Below are 18,001 nucleotides of genomic sequence, written 5' to 3'. Positions count from 1 at the left end.
TACGCTGAGTTTCACTATGAACTTCCCCACTTTTGGCTTACCATAGTCAACACCAATGTACAGCTTTGTTTCCTCCAAACTAACCATGCTGGGTACACTACAGAGAGGAGAATAAACAAAAAAATCATATTGATATTAAAATATGAATATGAACTACCATTATAGTTTACATCTTGCACTTCCGACTTTTTTTCTCAGAATGTGAGATATAAACTCACAATTCAAATTGTGTGATATAAACCAATTGCTAGTTATAAAGTCTGAACTGTGAGATATAACTATACTGACCTTTTTTCTCAGAATTACGTGACACAAACTCCCAACTGCAAATTATTAAGTTAGAATTATGAGAGACAAACTCAGTTGTGAGTTATAAAGTCAGAATTGCGAGTTTAGGATTGAGACAAACTCACAATTCTGACATTATTTCTCACAATTGTGACTTTCTTTTAGAATTGCGAGTTTATATCACGACTTGATAATACGCAATTATGAGTTAAGTCAGCATTATCAGATATAAACTCACAATTCAAAGAAAAAAAGTCAAAATTTTGATAGTCAGAATTGCGAGACACAAACTCAAATTGTGAGTTTATATCTCGCAATTCTGACTTGCTAACATGCAATTTTGAGTTAAGTCAGAATTGTAAGCTATAAAAGGGGTTGCCAGGTTTTCACAACAAAACCCGCTCAACTGCTATTCAAAACAAGCCCAAAACTAGCCCAATCGCGTTTCGAAGGTCCCCAGTAAAATTTGCATTCCAGGGGGTAAAATATACGCTTTTTGGAGGGGATCCTCTGGTACAGTTTGCATTCCTGGGGCTAAATATAATGTTATTGGGGACGCTTCAACCCGTGGACATAAAAAGCAAGAGTGTTAAAGTAGCCCAATTTATGGGAAAACTGCAGACTTGGAAACACTGGATGTATACTATTCTGAGAACAAAAAAGGGAGTATTGCGAGAAAAAAAAAGTCAGAATTGCTTTTACTTTTTTTTCTTTTTCCTTGCAATTGTGAGTTTATAAATCACTCAATTCTGTGAAGAAGTCAGAATTGTGAGTTTGTATCATGCAATTCTGAAAATTTAGAATTGAGATAAAAAGTCGCAGTTATCCTTTTTTATTTAGTGGCAGAACTGGGTTCCATACTGTTGTCTATTTTTAAATGTGTAATATATTTTTTAATTAAAAGTATTACTTTGAGGGCAAAGCCTAATGTTTAGCAGCCATTTATTAGTCTTATTTAAAATTTAACTTTTTATTATTATTATCGACATTAAAAACTGTTGTGCTTTTTAATGTTTTTGTTGATACTATAAATAAAAAGTTCAAAAGAAACCCAAATTTCTGTCATGAAACTAGTTGGCACAGTCTTATAGGTTTTAACATACTGACATCATTATTCCCATAGCGCAGCTGATTGGTTTCTTTTAGTTTTAGCAGCCAATGAGCTTGCTGTTCAACATTTAAATACTCGGCTAGTGCTTGCTGTAGCTCTCAGCAGAAACCCTCTACCTTCCCCAACTCCACCTGTATAGATCTGCTACGGACTGATGTTATATATGGGGGTTTCATAAATGTTATATGTGCAGCAGCGGTATTTCTCACAGAAGCCTGTCTCAGTACTTGATCTGCCGTAGCAGCAGCGAAGCAGATTTATTCCGCCAGGACTAAACACATTAACATTGTCATACAGAGTTGACATGACAAAATAGCATTTATTTGAAATCAAAATGTGTCCTTGATTAATAAAAGTATTAATTAAATGTATGATTTTTTTTCCTTTTAAAAATGAAATACAGAGGAATAAATAATCCTGATTTAATCAGATCTGTGTGCCCTTTTACATACGATGCTTAGAGTGAACATTACTCTTTATCTCAGTGAGTTTTAGTACTTACAGGCCGGTGACTGTGGATCCATCAAGAGGGGGGAGCATGCTGCCAGCACCCAGCAGACAGTGCTGGACTATACACAGACTCTGAAGAACATCATCTCTGTTTAAATTGCAGAAACGTGTCATTAGCAATTAGCAAATACAATTTAGGGATTTAACAATCAATACAGAATGATGGCACTTTGTCTTTACTGTTATTAAACAATGTACTTTTAACCACTGACCTGCTCATGTCCTGCTCTCCCTGTGCATATTTCTGTAGACGCTGGAGCTCTGGTTGCAGCAGCAGGTCCAGAACATAGAAAACAAATGCAGTCTCCTCTGCACTGGGCACGTGCCACTTGATCTCCAGGTTCCAAAGGTCCCCCGGACGACCCCAGTCCTTTGAAGAAAACAAGAAGGGAGATAGTGAGAACTCATGGGATCAACAAGTATCTAATACATTGCTCTATTGTCTCCACTTGGCATATTCACAGTACCTTAATGGGCAAGTACTCTTGCAGGGGTTTGTTGAAGCCGCCGGGCACACTGCAGTAGTCTGTGGGGTAGGTGAGTGCTGTGGAACGCAGGATATGGTGCAACAGGTTGCAAGCCAGAGTGTAGCCCTGCTTACAGCGCAAACGTAGGGTCAGCTGTAGAGTCTGAACCAGCTGTGTGCGGTACGGGAGGAGCTTTTCTCCATCCACACGTGTCACCTGAAGATCAGTGAGAAGGGGTGGTAATGTGAGATACAGAATAATCGCTGTTTAGTGTCTAAACAGATGTAAAGTGGTTGATTTGAAAAACTTCATTAATGTTCCTAATGGGAAATACATGATATAAACTTAAAAGGATAGTCCACCCAAAAATTTTAATTCTGTCATCATTTACTCACACTCATGTTGTAACAAAGCTGACTTAATCTGTGGAATGTACATTTTGAGGAATGCTGGTAACCAAACAGTTTCGATTGTCATTGACTTGGCCGTATGGACAAAAAACAAAAGCAAACAATGGAAGTCAATGGGAACTGAAACAGCTTGATTACTAACATTTTTACCAGCATACCTATTTTTTCTGAAGAACCAAGTCAGACAGGTTTGGAACAACATGAGAGGGTGAGTAAATCTTAAGGCTGCTATCATGATTTTGCAATACGGCTTCAAAATCTTTTAAGCACAGTTTAACATATTGTTATTTTGACCTCAGACAGCAGCTGAAGGCTCCAGAGCAGTTCTTTATCCAGTTCCTCCTCTTTCGAAACGTCCTCATCTGAAACGCACCAAAACAAGTGAGGATGCTGACACAGACTCAAGATATCACAAACTGTCATGTTTTTTTGTACGTACTGGCAGTTAGATGAGTAATGGCGTTACAGCAGTGTGGTACAAACAGCCTGAGAGACTCAGCAGGGTGACACTGAAACAAAGCAGAGGACAGTTGAATCAATGTGGCTCCACAGCTGTGTGTGCACGTCAGCACAAGATGGGGAAAGGGAAAAGTATTACCTTAGCAGCTGCTCTGCACATGTCTGCCACCATCCTGCCTGCAACACGAGTCTCAAAGATGTTGGTGGTTGCAAAGTTGAAGACTTTCTCGAGAGCAACCTATAGATAGATAACAGCTTGTTAACTAAAAATATCAATCTAAAGCTGTGCATGAGAAAACAAAACACTGTTCAAAAGTTTGGGATTTGGGATACATATGGGCCATTCTACAGAATTGGTGCAAACTGCTGTCTTATGACCAAACAACATATTTAAAAAGCATTTAGGTATTCAAATTTAGATGTTTACTAACATCCTTTATTTATTGAAACCCAAAATAATATTTAAAATATTAGTAAGCTTAATATATTTAAAATCCTCATTTATTGGGTACTTTCAATTGCTACCCCTAAATTGAAACTTATGAAAATGATATTGAAATATTTTAGTATTTTATTTCGTGTTGTTTTAAAAATGAACTTTTTTGGATTATTTTAAAAAGTGAAGTTCAAAAAGTTTATTTATTTTATATTTTCTTTGTAAATTAGGAAACTGTCACTACCAAAACAGTGTTTGTTTCAGACCATTGGCTGAGTCTGATTTTAACTACACCCTAGGGGTGTAACGATTCATTCATTTTCTCGATGCATCGATTACAAATCCTGCCGATGCATATGCATCGATCTTGAAACATGGATTTTTGAATCGTGAATCGTTTGTTTCAGTCAATAATCGATTTAATATTTTAAAATCGAATGAATCGCGATTATATAACGAATATACGATGGATAATTAAAAAAAATAAAAATAAATCTTAAATTAGTTGCGTCTGCGACGTAAAGTGCGCTCTCACTGCAGTGGCGCAGTGGATTACGTCACTAATCTTCAATTCGCGCCTGTTTGTTGTCATCTGAATAAACGCAGCAGTGCACAATGGAGGGCAACGAAGAAGGAGAAATTTGCAAGGCACCAGCCAACATGAGATCAAAGGTTTGGGATTACTTCGGTTTTCACAAAGTAAATGGAAAGATTGACAAGTCCGTTGCAGTTTGCAGACATTGTAAATCTGAGTTAAAATACTTTGGAAATACAACGAATCTCCGCAGACGTCATGCCATTAATATAGACATACCTGCACCTTAAAAGCAGCTAGTATTTCAGGGTCAGACGTGAGAAGTGTACAAATACAGTGTCTTTGCTGTATTTACACACTTTCTTTGCTGTATTTATACACTTTCTTTGCTGTATGTACACACTTTGCTGTATTTCCTAAATGTTTAGGAAATGTGTGCAATGTTTACAATAAAAGCACTCATTGTGCATTGAATATGTAGAAGTAGTATTATTTTTCTGGGTTTACTTGCCTTAATGTATTTTGAGTCCTAAGAAGTTAAGCTATTGAACTGAAGTCCTGAATCAAGTTATTAAATCTATTGAATGGTCATGAATTTCCCAAAAAATGATTTTATTTGCTCAGATACAGATGTATACTAAAATTTACAGAATAGAATCGTTAATAATCGAATCAAATCAAATTTCATTGTTAATCGAATCGAATTGAATCGTTCTGATTTGCAAAAATCGTTTTTGAATCGAATCAAAAACCTCTGAATCGTGAATCGAATCGATTCGCTGTCTACCCAAAGATTCACAGCCCTACTACACCCCTAAATTTATAATCAGGAAATATTTCTGTGTCCCTCTCTCTCATAGCTACAAGGTGTGAGTAGATAGCTCCCATCATTTTGAGATAAATGCGTTCAAAAGTCTAAAAAACCTGTGCGTAACTTTAAGGAACGTCACTACTGAACACCTTTTTTCTGTAATTAAGCACTTTTTTGGGAGTTATTCTATAACATTTAGTTTTTACATGTGCACCACTGTTCAGAACTGTGCCATGTGCTGATTAGCATCTTTGAGCTAGGTTTAAAAGTATCTAAAATTGTCTAAAACTGGCATCTTTGTCTTTTTGGGTGTTATCTCATAAAATTGTCACTTCCGAAACATGTCATCATTGTTTCGGTAGTGACAAGAGGGAACACATAGTCCTCATATTTAGTGGAAATATTAGTGTTTTAGTTAGCAAGTTAAAATTCTGTAATGTGATGTGGTTGCTACCAAACCATTACGGTCACTACCGAAAATGTGCAGTCACAACTGAAACATGGGATGTTTTTTTGTCAAAAATAAAGTATACTGAATTATCAACCAAGATGTTATGATATTTTTTGGTTCAATGTATATTCAAACTAATGAATCCTTAACTTTGAAATCAGTATGATCAACTTTTTTGCCTTTTACAAAGAAAAATGAGATTCAAAATACAACAAATCTCATAAATTACACAGTTATTGATTACCTCTGAATTTTATTTTATTATTTTCAAAATAGCGGAAATATATATTTACAATGTAGATGTGAGCAAAATCTTAATAGGTTAATACAACTCTTCTAATTAAATCATTATTACTGTTTTGATAGTGACAAATTTGGGAAGAGGACAAATATTCCATATAAAATATGAGAATTAACTGCACAATTACTAGAAATGGTTACCTTGGATATTATACAATTTATATACATACACATTTTTTTTCCAAGACGTTTCCAACTCTGACTCTGTAGAATGGACCATATACACAAATGCAACCACACAGAGCAAAGTGCTGTCAAATTTGACCGATTAATCAAAACAAGTCAAAACAACCGATGAATCAGTCTATAAAGAGTCACTGGTCTGACTCATGGGGTGATTCAGTCAGACAACTCCCTTTCTTTATTAAATGGTTTTACTCAGATTACTTACTGAACCGCAGATTGAGCCAAGAATAAATAAATAAAATTATGTGAACAGAAAATGTAGCTTAAGGCTGTTGTAATAAATGCAATTTAATTGTCTAAAAAATGTGTAATTATTTTATCCTTTTACATTTGTAAGGTTAGCAAAATTTAATTACTGAGATACAAGTCTAAGATGTTCTTTTGTAACTTGTAATAAACAGTATTTTCATTAAAGAAAATATGTTAAAAATAAGACCTTGAATATCTCCATGGAGCACTGTGTCAGGATAGTGCTGAAAGTGGATGAAAGGCCCAGCTCCACCAGACTTTCTAAATGAGTCATTTTCTCTGTCTCCGTCTCCTCGCGTGTCTGCTCCAGAGTGCTGCTGTCAATCAATGCAAAACACCTACAGACACACAAAACAGGGCATAAGCCACAACAATAGAGCTTTATACTTTTTCAAGCACACAATCTTACTAAATGACTAACCTGTCCATAAACTGCAGAACAAAGTCTTCAAACTCAGCAGAAGCCGAACACAACTCCCTCTCCATCTACAACAAATGAAAGATTTTATGATGGAATACAGAACGAATAATAATAATTATGTAAAATCTCTGCAGTGGGTCTTTTACATAAAATTTCAGAGCCCTACCTCTGTCAAGTCATTCTTCTCATGGAGGGCTGATGAACAGTCCACCAAAGGCACTAAAGTTGTAAAAGTAGCAATGAACTGGAACGTGATCTACAAACAAAATATGTGAACATCATTAAGTCAATTATAAATAAAATCACATTTTGAGAGAACAACAACAAGGAATCTAAAGTCTTAACTGTCATATTTTGGTTTGATTTATTTAATTGCTTCAAAAGAATGACTTACTTACCGTATATCATTCAAGATGTTCATGTCTTTCTTTCTTCAGTCGAAAAGAAATTAGGGTTTCGAGGAAAACAGGATTTTTCCCCATATAGTGGATTTCATTGGTTGCCAACGGGTTGAAGGTCCAAATTGTAGTTTCATTGCAGCTTCAAATGGCTCTACACAATCCTAGCCAAGGAATAAAGGTCATGTCTAGCAAAACAATCTGTCATTTTTACCTTTAGCCATTTGACTTTCTTGGCACATTCGTTTTGTAAACACAGGGTCAGTACACCCGCCTACATCATGCGTGACCTTTCCAACGTAACTACGTAATGTATGAAGTCGAACTGGTGCAAGACGAGCATTTGTGGTTAAAAAGTATATCATTTTTTTTTCTTTGTCGCTAGATAAGACCCTTATTCCTCAGCTAGGACTGTGTAGAGCTATTTGAAGCTGCACTGAAACTGAAATTTGTACCTTCAACCTGCTGATCCTCATTTAAGTCCACTATATGGAAAAATATTGGAATGTTTTCCTTAAAACCCTTAATTTCTATTCGACTGAAGAAAGAAAGACACGAACATATTGGATAACATAGGGGTGAGTAAATGATCAGGAAGTTTAAATTAAAAATATTTATTTCACCGTTTACCCACCATGCATTTGCTGAAGTCATTAGGGTCAACACCGGGCAGTGCTCTCATTAGCAGGGGTAGGACATGCGCGGGACCTTCGGGATAATGTCGGCCACCGCTGAGAAGACTACGGGCCATGCCAATCATGCAGCTGAGAGTGGCAGTAAGCTGGTGTGGCTCCGTCAGTGTCTCCATAGCAGGATACGTCCTGCAGAGGGCAGCACATTCACACATTAGCTTATAGTAGGTTACTCCTTTGGGAAAAAGTCCATCTCCTGCTTTACACTGGATTCTAAGACGACTGCTTACAAAGCCTATTTGCAAAGATTGGATTTGCAAATCCCAACAGTGAATATAATAAGCCTTTATACAGGCTATGATACAGCTTTATGACTTTAACTTACGAATGCATACTGCAACTCATCTGTGATGACTGTTTAAATGCTACAAAACACAGTTGAGGTCAGAAGTTTACATTCCCCTTTCAGAATCTGCAAAATGTTAATTATTTCGGCAAAATAAGAGGGACTATGCAAAATGCATGTTATCGTTTATTTAGTACTGACCTGAATAAGATATTTCACACAAAAGATGTTTACATACAGTTCACAAGAGAAAATAATAGTTGGATTTATAAAAATGACCCAGTTCAAAAGTTTACATCCCCTTGATTGTAAATACTGTGTTGTTACCGGAATGATTCAGCTGTTTTTTTTTTTTTGTTTTTTTTTTTTTTAGTGATAGTTGTTCATGAGTCCCTCGTTTGTCCTGAACAGTTAAACTACCTGCTGTTCTTCAGAAAAATTCTTCAGGTCCTATAAATTATTTGGTTTTCCAGCATTTTTGTGTATTTGAACCCTTTCCAGCAATTACTGTATGATTTTGAGATCCATCTTTTTTATACTGAGGGACTCATATGCAATTATTACAAAAGGTTCAAATGCTCACTGATGGAGAAGGAAAAAACATGCATTAAGAACAGGAAGTGAAAACTTTTAAACAGAAAGATGATGTGTACATTTTTCTTACTTTTCCTAAATATCATATTTATTAATTTAGTACTGCCCTTCAGAGGCTACAGAAGATACTTACATGTTTCCCAGAAGACACAATAAGTTAAATTCTTACCCAGTTCTTCAAATTCAAAAAGTTTTTACCCCCGGCTATTAATGCATGGTTTTTCCTTCTGGAGCATCAGTGAGCATTTGACCCGTCTGTCATTGTTGGAAAGGGTTCGAATGCAAGAATTTATGGGACCTGAAGAATGTTTATGAAGAACAGTGGGCAGTTTAACTGTTCAGGACAAACAACGGACTCATGAACAACCATCACTAAACAAAAGGTAACAACACAGTATTAAGAATCAAGGGGATGTAAACTTTTGAACAGGGTAATTTTTAGAAATTCAACTATTATTTTCTGTTGTGGACTATACACAAACATCTTTTATGTGAAATATCTTATTCAGGTAGGTACTAAATAAACACTAACATACATTTTGTATGATCCCTCTTATTTTGGTAAAATAATTAACATTTTGCAGATTCTGAAAGGGGGATGTAAGCTTTTGTTATAAACAGTGTTATAAATAGAGTGAATTTAAAAAAAAAGACTGTGGGGGTGAATTCACTTTGCTGGTTTAGCTTTTAAGTTACGTCATTCTTTTCATTGCAACCAAACATTTTATGTAAATTAGCCTGATTAGTCAGCACTATACGCCTTATATAAGCACCTATAACAGTCTCCAACAGTTCCACACACTTACTTCTCCAGCACAGGTGGGATGACCAGCTCTGGTCTCATTAGGGCCAGGTTCTGCAAGGCCTGAGCTGCATCCATGCTGCCTGTCTTGCTGAACATGGCCATCAGTACCGGCTGCTTCATGCTTTCCACAAAGTCTGTCACATCCTGGTCCGTGAGTTTGTGACTGGCGGGAACAGGGGTGATCCAGCAAGGTTTCTTATAACGTTCCCGATGTAGCCGTCGAACCACACTAGCAGGCAGACGCTGCAGAAGCTTCATCAGCTTCATCTGGAGAAGAAAATAACAGACAGACGGCAGCGATATTAAGATATGACTGACACAGATGGCAAAACAAATGAATTTTAGAGTTTGGAAACTCAATCCTGTAGGGATTTCAAATATGAAATTCAGCTAAAGTTTCATCCTATGTTATCTGTATCACCTCCTATAGTAGTGATCGATAGTTCACCTAAAAATTTAAATTCTGTCTTTAATTACTCATCCTCATGTTGTTCCAAACCCGTAAGACCTTTGCTTTTCTTCAGAACACAAATTAAGATATTTGATAAAATCCAAGAGCTTTCTAACTCCCCATAGGCAGCAACGGTACTACCACGTTCAAGGCCCAGAAAGGTAGTAAGGACATCGATAAAACGGTCCACTTGACAGTGGTTCAACCTTCATTTTTACAAAGCTACGAGAATACAGTTTGTGTGCAAAGAAAACAAAAAGGAATGATTTTATCCAACAATTTCTTTCCTTCTGTCAGTCTTCGACATGCATTCACGTCAGTACTGCGCATGCAGGGTCAGAAAGCTCTCGGCTTTCGTTAAAAATATCTTCATTTATGTTCCAAAGATTAACAAAGGTCTTACGGGTTTGGAACAAAATGACGGTGATTAATTAATGACTTCATTTTTGGGTGAATTATCTCCAATTAACTTTTTCTTGTAATCCCATCTAAAATGCCAGCAGCATCCCATAGTCTTCTTTTGCAGATGAAACCAGCATTTGGCAAGTTTTTTTTTCATTAAGCTTCTGGATTCTGAAAATACAGACTCTTGTTGTTGTGTACATAGGATGGGACAGCTTTCAAAACAATCAACTTCTACAGAAATTTGATTCATTTAAACCAAAACTGGACTTTGTGAAGTCAATACTGCAGCATTTGAAAAAGTTATGAAACACTGTAATGGCATTTTCAAACTTCTTCAAATACCAAAGCTGTTTTCCAAATTAAAAAGCGTAAGATTTTAGAACAATCTCAAAATGATTGTACTAACAGTTTTTTCCTTTTAGCAAACATAGGACTTATGGACTTTGCATGCTTACTTAGTTTTCACAATCAGTAATAATAATAAAAAATGTATATGCATTATAATTAAAACATTAATAACAGACTGATTTAACATATATTCATGGCTTTGTCACCATTTTAAGTTGAATAATTACATTGGCAAGCTCCCCTTATGATACTGTATGGTACTCTACTGAGTCACGAGTGCAAGAAAAGAACAGGTCTAGGATGATAGGTGGTCAGTAACTGGAAAGTTGTTAGTGGTGTTCCAGTAGTTAGAATGTGGAGTGACCTCACTCTGTCAGAGGACCATCTGTCATTGCATATCTCCCTCTTGCATGCAAACATAAACTTCAGCTGACAACACACAGACCGCAGAGAGTTCTAGAATGGATTCGAGGAGTGGGTAGCTTTGAGGTGGACAAGTTTTTGCATTCCACCATTTTGTTTTGAATGTTTATCCTAATAGGGAACATCTTACCAGCCAGCGTCCATTGTTTGAAGGGTGGTAGAAGGATGCTATACTACTGAAGAGTCCATTAAGCTGTTTCTGGACCTGATTCAGTGGACCGCCCTGGAAAAAATGATAAAGATCTGTAAATACACGCACACTTAATAATTAACCTTTTATAGGCAGAGAATGACTCATGAAACTTACAAGCATGGAGGAAATCCAGAGGACCACGTGACCGATCTCGTAGGAGTTGGTCAAGTATCGGGGAACGACCATTTGGCTGGTGCCAACAGGGAGATTGAAGCTACGCAGAATCCTGGTGAAGATCTGAAGGAAGACAAAATATCTGTATAAAATGCTTCGATAACATGCTCTGATGTTTTTAGATTAACATTTACACTACGGTTCAAAAGTCTAGGGTCAGTACGTTTTTTGGCAATAATTTTGGAAGGTTGGACTTTCTATTGATCACAAAAATAATAACTGTTCAACATTGATAATAGATGTTTCTTAAGCACCAAAACAGCAAATTAGATTTCTGAAGGATCACGTGACACTGAAGACTGGAGATTACTTGAAATAGTAAAAATATTTCACAGTTTTACTGTTTTTACTTTAATCGAATATGACCCCAAACTTTTTAACACTAGCTTGTACAAGCAGGACATTACCTTGGGAATGTACGGATCCCAGTTCACATAGCCAATGTTGTCATTAGCCAAACGTGCAAAGAGATTCACTAGATTCTGTAAGAGGAAATAAGATGTAACAGAATGAAAAGCCAATGGTGACATAATATTAAGCACTTAACAAATTAATTCATGAATGAGAAGTACTTACACCCTCCCAACCAGGCATGTTTTGCACTGAAACCCAGAGATCCATTAGTTCATCAAACCATAACCTAAAACATGCACAAATCCTCTTATTAGACTGGGTCAGACTTATTGGTTGGACTTTATGAATACTGTGTAATCTATGATTAGATTGCAACCCTCTTATTTCATAACAAATTGCATAAGAGAGTCTTACTTGAAGCCTTTGTGATGCTGCTCTGGGGGCATGATGGTGGGCAAGAAGAGCTCAAAGTAGCCAATGGCCTTCTGCATAGTGACATCAAATGGGCACAGTAATGGCCGCCACTCATCGAGCATCTCCTGTGTGGCTGATTCAGGGAAATAACTATGCACACACACACACACAGACACGCACAAATATTATGAGAACAAAATCACATGTCATTTTCTCAGCTCCACGGTTGTTTGTTTGTTATGTGAGCTCTTGCAAAACGATGAAAAGTGGTTGTTACATGAATGAAACGGTCAACAGTATAATGTGTTAGGAGAGCTGTAATCGGCTCAGTGTGAAAGCTATGGGCTATGGTCTAACAACGGACTGATTACATGATTCTTTCAACAGCACAATGGAAAGCTGATTAACACAATGTGCAATTCTTTTGTGAAAGGGGTCAAACATTTATAGGCACATTAGTGAATAATGATGGATTGAACAAGCACTTACAGTCTGCAGCTCTTGACTAGGGTCTTCAATACGTTCTCCACTGAGCTAAAGGAAGGGAACAGGGGAGAGACAAAGAAAGGAAGTGCATTAATATAAAATGAAAGACTAGGTTCATTTGAGGTTGAAGCAACAGATGCGATTAGACCACGTGCAAAGCAGAAACCCATCTACAGTGCGTTTTGTGAAAGTGTAAATGAGAGTTTCCCCAACACCAGAGCCTGGGCACATGAGCGCAACATGCCAGGTTATCAGGTTCTCCTCAGGTCCTTTTTATAACTGAGCTCAAAAACGCTGAATACAGTCACACTGCATTAACAGCCAGTTCGAATCAGGAAGCTGCTTCTAAATATATACATATTATCACCTGTCAAAGTTGGCTGAGATGTGCAAACCATTGTCTGTGGGTTATGACATTAAACAATTGGCTCACTTCCAAAATACATTTCCTGATCATTTACTCACCCCCATGTCATCCAAGATGTTCATGTCTTTCTTCAGTCGAAAAAAAAAATTACGTTTTGAGGAAAAACTTTCCAGGATTTTCTCTTCAATGGGACCCAATGGGTTGAAGATGATAATAAAAAAATGGTATGCATTATAATTAAAACATTAATAACAGACTGATTTAACATCTATTTCGTGCACACAACAACAGGTAAACATATCAAAGGCTTTGTTGTCATATTAAGTTAAACAATTACATTTGCAAACTCCCCTTATGGGTTGAAGATCCAAATGATAGTTTTAATGCAGCTTCTACATGATCTCAGCTGAGGAATAAGGGTCTTATCCAGTGAAACAATTGGTCATTTTCTAAGAAAAATCATTCTATACTTTAACCACAAACAGTGGCGGTTCTAGACAAATTTGACTAGGGGGGCCAAGGAGGGGCCAGTGTTTATCCAGAGGGGCACATTAAAAAATGACAACAAGTGATATTTAAAGATTATAAACTTTATTTTACTTTAAAATCATACAAACATTTTAGGGATGCTCATATTGACCATTCACTGTTAATCGACAGTAAGAAGTACTATAAGTTAAACGGTTTAATTATTTTTTACGTTTGCTGCATGGTGAAAGAAAAAAATAATGTTTACTCACGGGCGCGTGTCGACACGTGCAGTGCGGCTGTTTAGACATATTTTGATGAGTAAGCACCTGCTTTACCTTCTCTTAGTTTGTGTAACTGATGTAGTAGCCTATGTGCTGCACGATAGCAATGGCGATGTTGCGTTATCAGAGAGTGAATCCATGAATAAATGAATTCAAATTCTGAATTAATTATAGTCTTAAAAGTGCGCGCTCCCCTTACAATCACTGGAAAGCTGTCACTCATACATTACTGTAGTTCATCGCAATCTCTCAAAGTTAATAAAAGGTAATGAAATCACATTTACTCAGTACAATTAATCTCTTATTTACATCATGTCTACACTTTCTTTGTTTTAATGAGAGAGTTCTCAGAGGTGTAGAGTTTCAGCAGAACTAAACCGGCACTTGATCATGAACTAACATGAACAGCTGTATATTTTTATTAACTAACGTTAACAAAGATTTTACAAAGCCATTTACAAACTTGATTTAATTATCAGTGTGAAAAACAAAAGTAACACGGTTATGTGCAAGAACAACAAGTCACTCACGAAATGAAATTGTTTTGCTTACTTTCGACTCTTGCAACAGGAGAAATAAATCGTAGCTCCTCTATCCGAGAGTAGTTCTAATTGTTGCTGCAGTGTTTGTGTGCTCCGCTCTAATTTACCCATTTAAGTAGAACGATGCGTCGCATTAGTTCCGCTTTTGGCGCTCGTGTGTAAAACCATAATTAATTTATTTTATTTTATTTGGTCAGTACGGGGGGGCCACAGGGGTGGCCAAGGACATGTCTACAGGGGCACGGGCCTCCCTTGGCCTCCGTGTAGAACCGCCACTGACCACAAATGCTCATCTAGCACTAGCTTTGCATCCACAACTTCATTATGTAATCAGGTTGGAAAGATCATGCATGGTTAATTCTTCATAGGGTTGCAAAAAGGTGAAAAATTTCCAGTCAATTTCGGAAACATTCCAGAAATTTTGAAACTTTCCAGGATTTTTTTTTTTGCATCTTTGAGGAATTTTTGGAAAGTTTCCGGAAATTTTTCCACCCCTTTTGCATCCCTGTGCAGTTTTGGTTATAAAGTACAGTACAGAGCAAAAGTTTGGACACACCTTCTCATTCAGGTGTGTCCAAACTTTTGGTCTGTACTGTAGATATGAATTCAACTGAAAAAACTTGTGAAAAATTATCTTTCAGGTGGTCAAATAGCAAATAGTGGAGCTCTGCAGCCACCTACTGGTAAAAGTTATTTGTAGTTATTTTTTTTTTTTACTTTTAAAACTGGATTTTCCAAAAGATGGGCAAAAATCTTACACAAAACCATGTGAAATTATCCATGTTATCCCCATGAATTAAAGTTAGAAATGTGGGTCTTTATAAAGTGAATTTTACATAAAAAAGCAGTTTTTGTATAAAAACCCATTTAAACAATATTTATTAATTTATATATATTAAAAAAATATCGCTAACCCACTAAAAACTGCACAAATGTAGAGTAAAAACTTTAATAAACAGAAAAAGATACAGTACAGACCAAAAGTTTGGACACACCTTCTCATTCATTTGTCCTAGTTTGGACATTGAAACTGCTGATCCCCACTGAAGTCCACTATATGGAGAAAAATCCTGAAATGTTTTCCTCAAAATCCTTCATTTCTTTTCGACTCAAGAAAAAAAGACATGAAGATCTTGGATGGCATGGAGGTGAGTAAATTATCAGGAATTTTTTTTTCTAGAAGTGAACTAATCTTAAGAACAAAGTTATGCTACTAAACGCTACGAATAGAGATCAGGATAAGGTCAGGATGATCAATATTTTGGCTGTGGTGCTTTGATGTCCATATTATTCTTGTGAGGACAATGACAGTGAAGTACTATGGAATGTTACACCAAATTAACCACCTTAGTTGTACATCCGACTGGGGTCTACTGATCCTGATCATCACAGCTTAAAGGAGAAGTTTAGTTCAAGAACAAAGATTTACTATAATTTAGATAATTTACTTACTTACCCACTTGTCATCCAAGACATTTTTTTTTTAAGAAATATTTTAGGAATGTTCTCCATATAGTGGACTTCTATGGTGCCCGTGAGTTTGTACTTCCAACATGCAGTTTAAATGCAGCTTTAAAGGACTCTACACAATCCCAGCTGAGGAAAAAGGGTCTTATCTAGTGAAACGATCGGTTCATTTCTTTAAAAAAAAAAAAAAAAAAAAATACAATTTATATACTTTTTAACCTCAAACGCTCGTCTTGTCTTGCTCTGCATGAACTCTGAACACGCAAGAAGGGTCTGAACTCTGTATATTCCAGTTTGTGACAGTTAGGGTATGTCGAAAAACTCCCATCTCATTTTCTCATCCAACTTCAAAATCGTCCTACATTGCTGTTTTACCTTTTTTTGTAAAGGGCGTTTGACCCTTCTTGCGTGTTCACTTTGTAAACTTCAGCACTTTGTGTACTTCAGCAGCGATGTATGACGATTTTGATGTTAGAGGAGAAAATGAGATGGGAGTTTTTCCACATACCCTAACTGTCTTGAACCGGAATGCGCACACAGAGTTCACGCAGAGCTAGATAAGATGAGCATTTGAGGTTAAAAAGTACACAACTTGTAGATATTATTTTCAAAGTAACACATTGATTCACTAGATAAAACCCTTCTTCCTCGGCTGGGATAGTTTAGAGCCCTTTGAAGCGGCATTTAAACTGCATTTTGAAAGTTCAAACTCACAGGCACCATTGAAGTCCGCTATATGAAGAAAAATCCTGAAATGTTTGCCTCAAAAAACTATTTCTTTATGACTGAAGAAAGACATGAACATCTTGAATGACAAGGGGGTGAGTAAATAATCTGTAATTTTTTGTTCTGTAAGTGAACTTCTCCATTAAAAAGACAGTGCACCCAAAAATGAAAATGACCCTCATGTCATTCCAAAATTCATGACTTATTTTCTTATTCGGAACATAAAGCAAAATATCTTATGTTGTGTTCCACAGAAGTCAATTCATATAGGTTTGCAAAGACATGATGGGATTTTTGTCTCTTTAAGACAGGCCTGTCAACTAGTTGGTCAGATAACCCACTAACTAGTTAATAATTAAAATATGTTGTCTTGTACATCTCCAGTTCTAAAAATACACCAGCAAAACCTAGCAAGACGCACCAGCTGCCGATCTTCCTTTCGGTACAAGTGTAAACAAACACCTTCCACAATCAGCAATCTCTCAGTTCGGGCAAGTTAAAAATAGAACACAATGATACCAGAACCCAAGGGGAAAATTGGCAAAAGTTGGGTGACCTTGCCCTCTAAACCAGCGGGCAAAAGTGATCTGACCCACATATACAGCCTGACCTAAAAGAAATAGGACTGACAACAAACCACACTGTGTTTTCCAAAAGCACTGTAAGCTTAAAGGGATAGTCCACCCTAAAATAAGAAAATCAATCATTATTTTCTCACCCTCGCATCGTTCCAAACCTGTATGAGTTTCCTACTTCTACAGAACACAAAAGAAGATTTTTTAGTTTTTGGAGAAATGTCTGTGTTTTTATCCATAAAATGAAAGTAAACGAGCTTCGACGTTGTTTGGTTCTGAACCTTTAAAATACCATATTTTGTGTTTTTAGGCAAACCATCGCACTATACCATTTGTATTTGCTATCTGTCTATAGAGTGCAATAGTGTTCGTTCAGGTTTTTCATTAGTCGTTTATTTAATCAAAAATATCTTCATTTGTGTCTTACAGGTTTGGAACATCACTGAGGTTAAGTAATAATGACATAATTTTCATTTTTTGGGTGAACTATCCCTTTAAATGAGTAGTTAACTTTCAGAACTAAAATGTACAGATAATGTACTCACCACCTTGTCATTTTCAGGATTTCTCTCCATATAATGGACTTCTATGGTGCCCTTGAGTTTGAACTTCCAAAATGCAGCTTCAAAGGGCTCTAAACGATCAGAGCCGAGGAAAGAAGGGTCTTATCTAGCAAAATGATGGGGTTTTTTTCTAAAAAAAAAAAAAATATTACAATTTATATACTTTTAACCTGAAATCCTCATCTTGTCTAGCTCTGCAAGACAAGCATTTGAGATTAAAAAGTATATAAGTATAAATGTTTTTAGAAAATAACTGATCGTTTTACTAGATAAGACCCTTCTTCCTCAGCTGGATCATTTAGAGCCCTTTAAAGCTGCATTTAAACTGCATTTTGGAAGTTCAAACTCAGGG

General features: G+C 36.5%; 1 protein-coding gene across 1 annotated transcript in view; it reads right to left on the bottom strand.

Annotated features, from left to right (window-relative positions):
* psme4b (proteasome activator subunit 4b) overlaps positions 1-18,001 on the bottom strand; it is a 42,994-nt gene that overhangs the window by 22,589 nt on the left and 2,404 nt on the right. The window contains exons 2-19 of the mRNA XM_073827879.1: positions 12,661-12,705; positions 12,172-12,321; positions 11,980-12,043; positions 11,811-11,885; positions 11,344-11,466; positions 11,167-11,259; positions 9,411-9,676; positions 7,667-7,853; positions 6,801-6,890; positions 6,635-6,699; positions 6,401-6,551; positions 3,385-3,483; positions 3,226-3,295; positions 3,081-3,148; positions 2,377-2,592; positions 2,122-2,279; positions 1,902-1,997; positions 42-97 (exon numbers count right to left, since the gene is read on the bottom strand). Coding sequence (XP_073683980.1) covers positions 42-97; positions 1,902-1,997; positions 2,122-2,279; positions 2,377-2,592; positions 3,081-3,148; positions 3,226-3,295; positions 3,385-3,483; positions 6,401-6,551; positions 6,635-6,699; positions 6,801-6,890; positions 7,667-7,853; positions 9,411-9,676; positions 11,167-11,259; positions 11,344-11,466; positions 11,811-11,885; positions 11,980-12,043; positions 12,172-12,321; positions 12,661-12,705 — 2,072 coding nt within the window. The remainder of the gene's footprint in view (positions 1-41; positions 98-1,901; positions 1,998-2,121; positions 2,280-2,376; positions 2,593-3,080; positions 3,149-3,225; positions 3,296-3,384; positions 3,484-6,400; positions 6,552-6,634; positions 6,700-6,800; positions 6,891-7,666; positions 7,854-9,410; positions 9,677-11,166; positions 11,260-11,343; positions 11,467-11,810; positions 11,886-11,979; positions 12,044-12,171; positions 12,322-12,660; positions 12,706-18,001) is intronic.

The sequence above is a fragment of the Garra rufa genome, chromosome 22, assembly GCF_049309525.1.
Source record: "Garra rufa chromosome 22, GarRuf1.0, whole genome shotgun sequence".
NCBI classification, from domain to species: domain Eukaryota; kingdom Metazoa; phylum Chordata; class Actinopteri; order Cypriniformes; family Cyprinidae; genus Garra; species Garra rufa.
Note: the sequence above shows the minus strand (reverse complement) of the source record. Positions and strands in the feature narration are given on the sequence as shown.